This window comes from Hibiscus syriacus, unplaced genomic scaffold, assembly GCF_006381635.1.
Source record: "Hibiscus syriacus cultivar Baekdansim isolate YM2019G1 unplaced genomic scaffold, ASM638163v2 tig00113337_pilon, whole genome shotgun sequence".
NCBI classification, from domain to species: Eukaryota; Viridiplantae; Streptophyta; class Magnoliopsida; order Malvales; family Malvaceae; genus Hibiscus; species Hibiscus syriacus.
Window position 1 is genome coordinate 757,619 of NW_024063456.1, and position 14,142 is coordinate 771,760.

The window sequence follows — 14,142 nt, forward strand, 5'->3', positions numbered from 1 at the left end:
CAATGCAGGCAATGGAAGCTCCTCCACCAAGTTATTGTGAGTAGATAAACTTGGAGGAATTTTTGGTAGTCTTCTGATGTTTTTAGCCTGGTTTGAACGAAGGAGATTTTGAGTCCAGCTCTAGCTAAGGCAACCGAGAGTTGAAAAAAGGGCCCCATGTGCCCAAAGGCAGACCATGGCGTCATAAAAACATGAAGATCTGCAGCCATTTTTGTTTCTCTAGTTTAGTGGCTCTCAGGACCAAGGCCTTGAATGAAACATCCATTTAAGCATTGGAGCAGTAATATCATCTGTGCCCCAGATCTTTGGAAGGAAGGCAAATTAATGCTGTTCCCTATGAATTTTTACGAATTGGGCATTCAAGTTCTGTACCTACGGATCTGTTAACTACGAAAATTTGCATGGATTAGCTTCCATTTTAGTGAAAAAAATTTCATTGTTTCTAAAAATATGGGAAAACAAGAAATCAAAATACGAGCAACCAAAATAGGTTAGTCTCTGTTACTATATGGGCAATCAAAGCCTTTTATACAACAATGGTAATTTTGATCAACCTTTTAATATGTTCATGACCATGCAGGCGGCCAGGATAGAGCCACAATCCATGTTTTGGTGGCAGTTATGTTGGGTATAAGAGGAGCAGAGGCCAGGAAAAGAATGTTGGTGGAGTCCTTTGAGTACACTGCTATAGGTTGCAGAGGACACAGTGCTTCAATCACAGATTTTGGAGGAGTTGGTGTGGCAAAACATTGAATACTAAAGCATTTAAGGAAGCAGTTAATAATATCAGCAAGTATGCATCCAAAGGCGAAGCTCAGCCTGATGTAAATACAAACATCGAAAGAATCATCATTCACCAGAGCAAGACATACCAATTTTTGTGCAGAACATTCTTATTTCAAGAAAAATAAAACCAGATATCACCAATTCCCTAAAAAAAACAGAATCAGAAGTGAATTCCAGGAAAAACCAGCTTGATTGAAGCAACATAATATGCTAAACTTCTTAGTTTCATGATAAGAATGAGAAGTTAATAGAATCAGCAGTTTAGAACACCGAATTCTTCATGCATTCTCGTACCGAAGAAAGCATGGGTGCATGTTTCTGGCTTACTCCTCAAGCTAAGATTGAAGTGGTAACATCATCATCGACTATAACAACTAATCTCTCTACGGTTGAAATAAAAGCCTAATCCACTAGGGTTTGAATCACTCTGAAGAGCAGGAAATGCTCTGCAGACAACAAGAGATCAAAAGTGGAATGGACTCCCATTCCTATGCAGAGTATTCTAGGGAGAGTCTTGTATCTTTTTAATCTCAAATGGACTGAATGGGATCTGGATTGAACTTTACAGATTCTCTATATATGAGCTCCTTGATATTTTCTTCAGTGAATGAAGGTTGCTCAAAATCAAACTGAAAGGCCTCGGACAAATGGGCTCCTCATTGATGTCATGAAGAGGTGCCAAGTACGGGTGGCATAGAGCTTCATCGACTTCAACAAACAACGAAAAGTTGTTAGCAAAGAAAGAAAAGGGACGTAGTTCCAAGTATAAGCATCATGCAAAATCTCCAATGCTGGTAAAAGAACTAACACAAAATAGCAACTTGTGCTTAAAACAAGCTTAGAACTTTGTGAATCTTAACCGTGGAAAAAAAGTAAGAGTTCAGTTCAGCAACTAATTATACCTGTAATACGCCTATGTGGATCAAAGATAAGCATCTTTTCTAGCAAATCAACAGCCCCAGGCAACATGTTAGGAAATCTAGCCGAAAAATTTGTCTTGGGTATTGTGGAAGCTGTCTCACGTATCTTCTGGCATTGTCACTTCGAAGGAACCCAAGGCTGGAATCATCAGGTGAACCTATAAGCTATTCAAGAGAAAAGAAATCATTTACTGGTTCAACATACTTTGTTCAACTTCCATCAAAATAAGCACTAATAAGACACAAAAATTAATATAGGACAATGCAAGTCCCCAGACAACGTTCTTCCTCGATTCACAGCTAGAAGGTCAAAGGCCAGACCTTTGCCTTCCTCGCACAACAATAAGTTCAGTTCTTGGAGATTTTGATTTTGTATAGAGACCTTACAGGCTAAATGCTGAATCATCTAGCGACTTGTTCGGTGATAGCATTTCTGGGATGGCCCTGCCTATTTTCTGGCTTGACTTTTGTTAGAGTACAAATTCATGCAATTTCACCGAGGAAGCAAAATATGTAACATCCCAATCTATGGGTTAGTGACTAAATTGTAAAATTTCAGAACTTGGTGACTAAAGTAGAAGAATGGAATAGTTCAATGATTCATTTGGAAATATTACCTGAAAGAGGTAAGTAATTATTAGATGAAGTGAAGGGCAAAAGGGTATTTTGTAAGGGAAATAATTAAATTAAAGAAAGGTTATATATTAACCACGTGGAAGGGAAAAGAAATCTACAAGCTTCCAGAGTTCTCCTTCTCTTCTTCTTCCTTCATGCGTGGGAACCCAAAACAAAGGTGAGTTTCTGGTTAGTTAGTTTCTTGTTAAATTTAAGATTGATTTATGATTATTAGATGATAACTAAGCTTAAGGAAAGCTTAAGTTATCTTAAAATCAAAAGATGATGGAATTAGAAGATATTAAAGATTGTGAGTTTTTGAATGAAATCTTGGAATAAAGTTCATATCTAGAATTGGAAGTTAAATTTGACTTGTCATCAATCTAGTTAAAACAAACAAAGTGTTAAAAGTGGAATTTAATCATGTTGCAAAGTAGGTATAATTCTTGAATTTCAATGAGGAGGATAAGATTTTGAGGTTTAAGATGAAATAAATGAGTATATATTGGTTTAAGTATGTGTACTGGAGTTAAGAATATAAAAGGAGATGAAGTATGAAGGATTTAAGCCAAAATGGATAAGTTTTTGGGTTCAATAAGTGAATTCTGGGCAGAATGCATCGATACACATTCATTGTGTACCGATGCATCATGAGTAAATCCCAGAAATTGTTCAAGGTGTATCGATGCACATGAAGTGTATCGATGCACTTCTTTAAATACAAATATCGAATGTCATCAGTGTATCGATGCACAAATAGTGCATCGATGCACCCCTTAATATTAAAGCATCGAAGGTGATTTGTGTACCGATGCACAGGTAGTGCATCGATGCACACTTTAAGGGATGCATCGATACACTCTAGAGTGCATCGATACATACCTTCATTAAGAGATGAAACTATCCTTTCTTTTAGCTTAAGAAGTGATAGTTTAGAATATATCAATTAGTATACTGATAAGTATCAATGTATTACTATGTAGATATAGAAGGAAAGCTTGTTTCGAAACAATCAAAGGATTAGGATTGATTCAAAGCAAACAAGGCTAAGGTGAGTGCATATTATATATGATTATGGAAATTAGACTTGCGATAAGTCTATTTCCGAGATAAATGTCATAGTATAATAGTATGAACATGCATATATTATAGTTTGGATTAAATGTGTGTAAGTTATATATGTTTACATCTGATTCACCACATGTTATATGACTCATATGAATGTACTCAAATGCTTGTGTAGTAGAATATGATATAGATGATTATATGTATATGTGATTATAAGATCAATGATTACACGTACATGGGATATGTGACAGAAAAGTAGAGATGTGAACATGTGAATTATATGAAAAGTTATATGAATTACATGAAAAGAAACTATGAGCTTATATGAACATGTGATATGAAAGTGTATATGTGAAATGATATAAGTGAAAATGCCCATGTTATGTTTATTGAGAGCTAGAGGTATAGTTGGCATGCCAAGAGTCGAGGGTCTACGTGGACCTACGGGACATAGTGGTCTTACGGGACATAGTGGTCCTACGGGACATATGTGTTCTACGTGGTCCTACGGGACATAGTGGTCGTACGGGACAAAATTCTACACACCCCTAGTGGGAATTATACGAGCTGTGGTGACAACATAGTGCACAACCTCAATAGACTCACATATCTACAGTTCTCAAATGTGTACATGGGCTAATAAGAGATAATATTGAATACAATATATGGGATATGTATGTTTTGGGATATGAATTATATGACATGATATATGTGTGTTAGTGATTATTGTATATGTTATAAGATATATGATATGAACATAATAAATCATATGAACAAGAGAATAGAAATATGAATGACAATAAAATGATAATGATAGGAATGAAGATAATTATATGCATGTATGGATTTGATGGATGAACGAATATATGGTTGGGTATGCTATAATAGTAGTAATTGTTCAAGCATGAATACAAGTTATAGTCTACATTATATGCTTATTTGCCTCACTAAGTCATAGACTTAGCGTGTAAGTGATTTACACGTAGGTTTCGAGAAGAGTAAAGAGCAATGTGGAGCAAGACAGGTTAGTTCTCCTTACTGAATGTCAGATCAGAAAAGAGGTGAATAATATGTATTTTGTATATAAAGTTCTAGTTGACATGTATTTAAAAGAGTATATTGTATAAGCTCTGAATAGTTTGTAAACGTTTTGAATAAGTATATGTAGATGAATAAGTGAATTATACATGCTCTGATCGGGTTTTTCAATAATAAATGTATTTTATGTAAGTTAGTCATTTATATGTTATAAAAGTTTTAAATTACTCATTATTTTATACCAAGTAAATGTTTGAAAAGTTAATGTGACACCTCAGACCGTATTCGGGTCGGATACGGGTTGGGGGTGTTACAAAATACATATGAAATCATGCAACCAAAGGGCCAACAAAAATGGACCAAATCTTACCAAGAGGCATAGTAGGATACCAGGATGCAATTAAAAAATCTCCAGACTTCGAGAAAACTGCAAAGTGTTGAAGAGAATCTAAAGAACTTTACTATATTTTCTAGTGAGAATTCTAGAAAATACTCTGTGATAAGCCTCAAATGATGCACATAGTCTCTTCCGGGGAAGAGGGGTCGTCTAGTCAGATTTCACCAAGTATGCAACTACCGACCAAATATCAATTGCGGCAGCCGTGTATTCAGAACAATTTAGAAGCAATTCTGGTGCCCGATACCAACGAGTGACTACGTATTCTGTCATAAAATCAGTTTCAGATGTTGTTCTTGCAAGCCCAAGTCTCCAATTTTAAGGTCGCAATTAGAGTTCAGAGCAAATTGCCGGGCTTTAAATCTCGATGCAAAACATTTGCTGAATGTACATATCTGAGCCCTCGTAAAACTGATATAGAAAGTACTGCAAGTGTAGCATAATCAACAAAGGTTCCAGCTTCCAAGCAATAAAACAAAATCATACAATGCTTCTAACCAAATATGACAAAAGATGACAGTAAGATCATTATATGAGGGAAATTTTGATACCAACCCGACAATGTGTCTGTCAATTGGTTGGATCGTTGATTTGATGAAGATCAGTGTCCATGAGTTCAAACAATGTACATCGTTAAGTTCTCCCTGTGGTGGTCGTATGATGTCTTTGATGGCAATCACCTGAAGAAAAAGCACTGACCAGTCAAACTACAATTCCACAATCAGAAATTACTACTACACCCTCATGCCATTACTAAGATGCATATACGATAATGAAAGGAACTTTGTCACACTAAGAATAAGAAACCAACACACTATCGTATGTTGGTTGCAAACTAACAAGATAAAAGCATTAGTCATGCGCACATGACAAACTTTAATGTCCTATTTCAAATGCATGGTTAGATGTTATCTTCTAACACAAAAACGAATAGCAGAATTTACATTCATGATCCATGTGATGAAGAAGCTTGATCTCTCGCAATGTCCTTTTGGCATCGATCCTATATCAAATGCATTCCTTTGTCTCCGAATTCATGGCGGCACTGAGAAAAATAGCGGCCGAATCAAATCTTATATTCAAACTATTAATAACAAAAGACAGTAAGCTTAAAGAACAGAATGTTAACTTCTTTCAATCTTCTCGGCCAAATGCATTTATAAACTGCATCACCATTTACCCAGACTTTTCATTTCCTTAAGAATCTGTACAGGATCTCTAAATTATCAAGTTCCAACTGAAACATGTAATTAACTTATAAATTAAGAAACTTAAATCTAACAAAAGCAAAATGATCACATGTTGACCTCTTGAATAACTATCATATTGAAGCTCAAGATTAAAACAAACCCAGAAAATGAAATAAACAGTAAGTCAATCAAGCTAGAAACTTAACCGAACAGGATATCTAAATTATCAAGTTCCAACTGAAACATGTAATTAACTTATAAATTAAGAAAACTTAAATCTAACAAAGCAAAATGATCACATGTTGACCTCTTGAAACTATCATATTGAAGCTCAAGATTAAAACAAACCCAGAAAATGAAATAAACAGTAAGTCAATCAAGCTAGAAACTTTAACCGAACAGTAAGTCAATCAAGCTAGAAACTTTAACCGAAAAAAGGTTAAAAGGAGGAAAGTAAAAAACAAAAAGATCATACCAGACAATACCATAGGCACCACGGCCGACGGGGCGAAGAGGAGGGACGTATTTTCTGGAAACTTCAAAGAGGTTACCATAAATGTTGTACTGAACATAGCGTCCACCATGAGTCGGTATTCCTTTGATGCCCTGATCCCCTGACCCGTAGCTTGTTTCCATTGACATGCTCTTGGTATTCGAATTTTGGGTTACCCTAACCCGACTTCAACCCGGATTAAAGAAAGACTTTCTGCAGATTCAGAGAGAGTGTCGGTAGATGTAAAGTCTCCCTCTATGTAATTTTCTTAAAAACTTCTTCTTTGGGAGGTTTCCTAGTGATATATATGTCAAAGATTGAGTCTCCTGTGAAAATTCCACTTTTCACGTACACATACTGTATTTTCTTTCTAAATTTTCGTCTGTTTTTTCCCTCTCTTTTGACTTTCTAGGAAAAGAGCATATTCCAAGGAAAGGATTCTTAAGTTCTAAGAAGAAAAGCCAGATCAATTTGGTGTTCATGGTCAAATATCCCATCTCCTACTTGATTAAACAATGGTAAGGAAAAAAAGGAAGGGTGAGTTGTTGCAGTATAATAATAAGTGGGGTAGAAGAGAGTTAAATATGGTAGATAAACAAGGATGGCCATATCTGTATCGACATTGACAACGCCAGCCTGGAGAAACTAATTGATACCATTTGGTTTATTAAACTAGTACACCGACATTGGTATCTTTGTGCTTTCTTCTTTTTAAATGTTGAACCCAATCATGCATACGTTCAATCTAGTCAAGTGCTTGTAAATAACTGTAGTTTCTAGGATAATCGTGTTTAATTTTTTTAAATCAATAGTCAAAGTTGCTTGCTTTTGTTTTCTTGTATTCAATCGTACGATCAAGTTTAGGTAAACGGGGAAATGTTGCAGAAAGAAGACGGCCAAGACCGGAGAAATTAGGATCATTATCCGGTTAATTTATAGAACGATTGATTCATGGAATTTGAAATTACAATTAAGAAAATATTATATTTAATATATACTTAGTATGTTATATTATCTTGTTTGAGTCATTTGTGAGAAGTATAAGATTATAATGTTTGATTAAAGATATAGAAGATAAAGAAAATGTATGTTATTATCAAAATATCATTGAGATATATTTTCTTTTTAATAAGTTAAATTCTTAATATTAAACTAAAAACATTTACATGAAAATTAATAGATATTATAGTTTTTTATTATTTTTAATTTATTTTTAATAAATTTATACATAAATAATTTAGTATATATATTTTAATTTTTTATTTCTTTTAAAAATATAAAAATATACTTGCACCAATATAATTATGTGTTTATTTTTTGTAATCAAGATATCGAAAAATGTATATATTTACACTGGTGTACATATATGTTAATTTTTATACTTTCTTATTTTATTCATGTTAAAAGTATCAATTGTACAATAAAATATCATATTAAATTATTTGAAAAAATTAATAAATATATAAAAAAATCAATGAAAATTAATCATAAAAAATAAATGCAATAAAATGCATTAAAAATAATAATTGGATCAAACAAATACATGATTTCTTTTTGGTACATAGGGTAGGGGATATGACAGTGTATTCCCTTACAATCTTAGGGTTTTCTCACCCCTTCTCTCAGACGCGATCGGTTGTAAGATTTCCTCCGTCGCCTCTTTGAGAATTTCTTCACACTGTCCTTCGATCAAGGCTGATTTCGTCAACCAATCCGCGTTTCTATTTGCTTCTCTCCATACGTGTTTTACATCCTTTATTTCTAAATCCTGCAATAGTTCTTTGCATTCATCTATGATCTCTTTCATCTGCAGATCGGAAGTTCCATCTCCATTGAGAAGTTCGACGGCCTCTCTCGCATCTGATTCGATGATAACATTCCTCATGTTAAGGGATTTTACTAAGGTTAGTCCCTTCTCAATCCCCCAAAGTTCGGCTACTAAATAGGAGATTTGTCGATGTTGCTTCTAAATCTCATTAATCAGTCTCCGATTTCTTCTCTTATCAGCCCTCCTGCTGCGACGGTTCCCAAGTTTCTGTTGCATGCCCCATCAATGTTAAGAGTGAGGTGCCCGTTGGGGGTTTTTGACCACTTCATCCATCGTGGTTATCTGGTAAGTTCTTCGATTTTACTCTCACTTGCTCCTTTAATTTCTTTTGAAAGATTGTGGCCATATTGAAATATATGGTTTAGGTTCATGTCTTCACCCTTGAATGTCACTTTATTTCTTTCTTTCCATATTCCCCAAATCACGGATGAGAAAATTGTGCCCCACGATAAACCTTCAAAAGTATTTCTCTCCGATATATTGTTCTTTTGTCTACTTTAGTTTTGGATAGTTATAACATTATCACTATCCAGAACATTACATTATTCCATCTTATAACATGATTTGTCTACTGTATATTGGATAGTTATAACATGATTTGTCTACTTTAAGGACTGAGTAGACCAGCAAACATTACATTATATTGGATAGTTATAACATGATTTGTCTACTTTAGTTTTGGGATAAGGCTATTTGTACAATATTCCATCTTACTATCGAAACATTAACCATGCATTGTTAGTTCCTGAACTAGTGAAACATGATGCAACTCGACTCGATACCGATCAAGAAATGAAATGTACTAATTCAAACCCACAGATGAGATGTTTGTCTTCTCCTTCCGGTCATCTTTCATCGGTTGCTCAAGGCCGATCTTTCAACAATGGGAGGATGTGAATGGTGCGATAAGCAGACTACCCCAAGGATCGGTATTCATAATCCACGTTTTCTTCCTGAGAAAAATAAAGGCATGAAAAACTCTAATTTAATAGTCTGTATCTTAGTAAAGCTATGGCAATAGACAGTGGTGAAAAGAATAAAGAAGAGAAGCGCGTACATAAACAGCTTCCATGTATGGGAACACATATAATATCATTTGTATTTACACACACATATACACACATGAATGTACCTGCTACAAGAAGAAATTCAGTCACAAGTGTTCCAAGAGAAGAATTAGTTTCTTCATTATGGTTTAGCCTCAGGCTTGCTTATGGGTAACAAACATGCATAATGATACTAGCTAACAATCCTAACTTCCTTTTCCTTGTACGTAGAAACAAGATGAACTGGCATGATTATGGCGATAACCTAGTGTATGGACCTGTAAGGAGGGTTAGCTAAAAGGTTTCCTTACACAATTTTTAGCTGTTTTTTCGCTTAAGCCAGAATCCTCGGGTCGGTCTCAAAAGTTGCTTCAACAGCGCCATTTTGGGAACATTCCAGTGCTCCACATGCCTGCAAAGATTCCATAAAGAATGGATGGTAAGGTAACCAGAGAACTGAAAGAGAAGAGCTTCATTACTTGTTTACCTGCAAACTTTTCCAGATTGTTCATTAAAAAAATACTCCGTGTATCCGGTAGCTGCAAAATATTGAAACGATAAGCACTGTGAATTATATTGATGCAATACCTTCATGGTCATTGACCTTTTACAAAGATGTAAGCTGATGTTGGGAAAATAAAAAATGTGACCAAAAGTACCAATTACATAATAGGCCTCCAAGGAAATGACATTACACAACTAAATTTCTAGTGTCACACTCCATTGTTCTGCACTTCCATGGAAGACAACATGAAGAAATTGTTCATTGTTATATCACATTGAAGATGATAACAAGCAAAGAAGCAAGTTATAGCACACTGACCTCAAAGTCCTCCCACTTCATTAGTTTCATATTTGATTTTTCAATAAGAGATCCAAAGTTTGTGCAATTCCTTTTGAAAAGTCTAAGCCCTTTGAAGGAACCAGCTGGATCAGCAAATTCGCAATCCTCTTCGTATGCATCGAGTGTAAGTTGCCCTGATTTCAACAGAAATGATGTTGTAACTTGTAACTTCCCTCCATTCTGGATAATTGATGAAGAAAAGAACATCAAATTGTACAGACCAACTTCTATGTTCAGGTGAAGAAGAGAGAGAGAGAGAGAAAAGATTTCGAGTGGATTTACTGAGCTTTGATTTTCATGTACCATTGACAAAATAAGATCTTTCAAAGTCAGCTTTGATGGTTTGAACGACTGCAGTATGATCAATAGCTCCTGGCCCTCAAGATTTTTCTGGGCAGCTTCTTCAACCTTAGAGGGTGGTCGGAGATAAGAAGCCGCAATCCCCAGAAGCTTGGAACCATACCAGGCTACCTTGAGAAGAACATTCTCGCGTGCAGATTCTTGTGTGGTGGGTAAATTGGTCTTAGAATTTTCTCCGCTGCATCTAATTCTATATATGTTGCGGCTTTCGTTTTGCCGGAAAACGATGGACTGACGTGGGGAAAGGCGGAAGCGAAGGAAAGACTGATCGCCATTTTAGTGCTGAAAGAGCGCCATTGATCCTCCCACGGTTTCTTTTAAATATCTTCGTCCTCAATGAACTATGGCCACACAAATAAATTGTCCAAATTCCAGAAAATAAAAAATCAGAATCAATAGCGTTAAGCAATGGATCCAGGGCTTGGGCTCTTGGTCTCCATATTTTGGCTTAGGTCATGAAGATTTATAAATGAAGTAATATGAACACAACAGAAACACAAAGACACAAGGCTAAAAATTTGAGAATAAACCCTTCTACATTGGATTAAGAGGTTTAGACCAGAGAATCAAATCCCCAGCTGCGACTACCTATGCAATAATGTAATACAACCAAATCACCGGAATTTAACATCAATCTTTATGGAATTTCTCCATAAAATTATGCCATGAAAATAACAACAAAATGGTTCAAAGATACTTTTTCCCTTTAGCAGGAGAAAGCTCTCATTTCCGTGCACCCTTGCCACCCTTCTTATCGAAATGGTGAGACTTGAGCTTCTTCTTGCGTTGTTGGGCTGCTGCAGCACTACCACCACCACCACCACCACCTTCTCTAAAAGGCATACCCATTAGGGCCAATAGCTTCAGGCCTTCCTTATCAGACTTGGCCGTTGTCGTGATGCAAACGTCCATTCCTCTGGGTTTATCAAGTGCATCAAACCTGATCTCAGGGAACACACTCTGTTCACGAATTCCTATACTAAAGTTTCCATGTCCATCAAAGCTATTAGGGTTTAAACCTTGGAAATCCCTAGTCCTAGGAAGCCCCAAGTTAATGAGCCGATCTAGGAATGAGTACATAACCTGTCAAATTAACAGCCAAAAACAGTTTTCGATTTTCAATTGTGTCAAAAGTTAAATATAATTCTGATAACAAGAAGGGAAAGTGCAATGCAGCAAAGAAATAAGTCATGGATGATGACCAGAAACAAACACAAATACATAACTGAAACAAAGCCTTCAAAACACAAATACAGGTACGTTAATTCGAGGAGCAAAAGCATAGTTAAGATATTTTTAATCTTTCCCTCCAATGACAAATTGCTCTAGTCGAATGTGAACGATCAGTCTTAAGAATCATTACATCTTCCAAGCCATTCGGTACCTGTGTTCCTAAGAACATCTGAGCAAATGTAACATAAAAAAATTTCACTGCCCGTCAAAGGAGTGCAAGTTGCTCTTCCCTGATAAATTCAGCACAGCCGACATTATACCAAGCGAGCAACAATTGCTTACTACTAATAGTTTTTCCCTAAAATCTACCAAAACAACCGCATCAATGGTGTGGAGATTAATGGACGAGCAAAGCAATCCTCGACATGAACTGAACTATACATGAAAAAACAGTCCAGAGGGTATATAAAGTCGTGTATTTTAAAAAATGAGCATAAAGCAAGCTTACATTTCCTCTAAGTGTAACGGCAATTCCAAGTGGCTGACCTTCACGTATCTTGAAAGTAGCAATAGAGTTCCTGGCTCGTGTCTTCACAGGTCTTTGCCCCGTTATCAGTGCCATCTCATTCATTGCCGAATCCAAACCTTTCTTGTTCTGGGCAGCATCTCCAATCCCACAATTCACCACTATTTTTTCAATCTTTGGAACCTAACCCCCAGTCCCCCATTCCAAAATCTCATTGCATATAAACCCAAAATTGAACCCAAAAAAAGGAGTAAAAGAAGAACTAAATCCAAGTATTTGTTTACCTGGTGAATGTTGGTGTAGTTGAACTCTTCTTTAAGCAAAGGGACTATTTTCTCTAGGTAATTAGCTTTTAGACGATAAGGTTTTTCGGCTTCCGATTTCTCCACCAACACAATCTCTCCCGTTGCCCTCACCGAAACGACGCCGCCGTACCCATTTATGGGGTTACGTACGGCAGGCGGACGGACAATGGCGGTGCAAGGCCGTGGAACGACAACGCTGTGGATTGTAAAAGCGAAGGACACGCCATGAAAACGCAAGCTTGGATTGGTTTTTTGAGTAAGGCTTATCCAGTACGCGGATTATATTTGGAGTTCCGACGATAGGGGGTTTAAGCGCGGTGGAAACTGGCCTCTCTGTTTACTTTATTTACAAGAATGCCTATATTAGGATGCGTTTGGTTCACAGAATGTAAGATTACCAGTGGTAACGTAAGATTACCAGATAATAAGATTACTGAGAATATTATATTTTGTGTTTGGTTGACTTAGCAAGAATGTAAGATTACCGTGTTTGGTTAAAGGAATAAAAGATTATTACAATGTATATTTGACTAAATTATCCTTATTATATTTTTTTTTAACAAGTTGGAAAATATTATATATTTTCTTTAAAAAAATTAAATTCATAAAATTTATATATATTTTTTTTTACAAAATTAAAAATATAAAAAGATTTAATGAAAGGGTAAAATTTTATTTTAATCACTAAACTTCATATAAAATTTTAATTATAGATTTTTTTTGTAAATTTAAAATAGTTTAAGAATAAATTTGTAATTTAACCTTAGTAGAATTTTTATTATTCAATGACAGAAAAATGATATTTAAAAAAAATTAAGGGCATTTTAGTCTAAAACGTCGGGAATCCAATAATACCTAAAGAAATGGAGATAATGACATTCCCGGTTATATACCTCAAAAAATCTACTATTGCTAATCTTACATTACCGGGAATAACATTCCCGGGCTAACCAAAAGGGGGAATGTAGATTTCATTCCCATGGAAATCCCACATTCCCTCATCCAAACACCTCCTTAATATTTTTTTTTACCCAAATGGCCAAATATACTGTTCTTTTTAATTAACTATTGCTTTGGTACTCGTATTTTGGGAACATTACGAGAATAAAGTCCAAAATAATACTTCATAATTTTAGGGTAAAATATACAAATGGTTTTTAGGTTATAGTGTACTATTGTATTGAGTTCATTCACTATTAAAAGTTACAAAATGATTTTTTTGATTATAAGGGTTGTCTTGTTGAATCATTGACTATTAGAAGTTATAAAATGATCATTTGACTATTCATTATATTTCAAATTCATTATTCTATGTTAAAGATTAACGATCATATGAGTTGGGCGTTAACATGCTAACTGAGTTATGATAGTCATAGTTATGACAGTGATTTGAAATTATGATATAATATTTTATTATATCTCAATCAGTAGAATAACGTACAACTTAGACTGTTGTCAAATTTTTAACGTAAAAAGATGAGTTTAGAACACAATGAATAGTCAAGTGATTATTTTATAATTTTTAATAATCAAGGAAAATCAACAATACAACT

At 35.2% G+C, this 14,142-nt stretch overlaps 1 protein-coding gene and 2 pseudogenes across 1 annotated transcript; all 3 read right to left on the bottom strand.

The window, feature by feature from the left end:
* Nucleotides 1–362: 362 nt before the first annotated feature.
* Nucleotides 363–7,059, bottom strand: LOC120186275 (annotated as a pseudogene).
* A 2,001-nt stretch (nt 7,060–9,060) lies between these two features.
* LOC120186333 lies at nt 9,061–10,861 on the bottom strand (annotated as a pseudogene).
* A 241-nt stretch (nt 10,862–11,102) lies between these two features.
* On the bottom strand, nt 11,103–12,831 carry LOC120186276 (50S ribosomal protein L5, chloroplastic-like). Its single transcript, XM_039190264.1, is given in 4 exon segments — nt 11,103–11,668; nt 12,267–12,467; nt 12,569–12,750; nt 12,753–12,831. Coding segments are annotated over 4 exon segments (807 nt in total). The 5' UTR covers nt 12,817–12,831; the 3' UTR covers nt 11,103–11,308.
* Nucleotides 12,832–14,142: the final 1,311 nt, after the last annotated feature.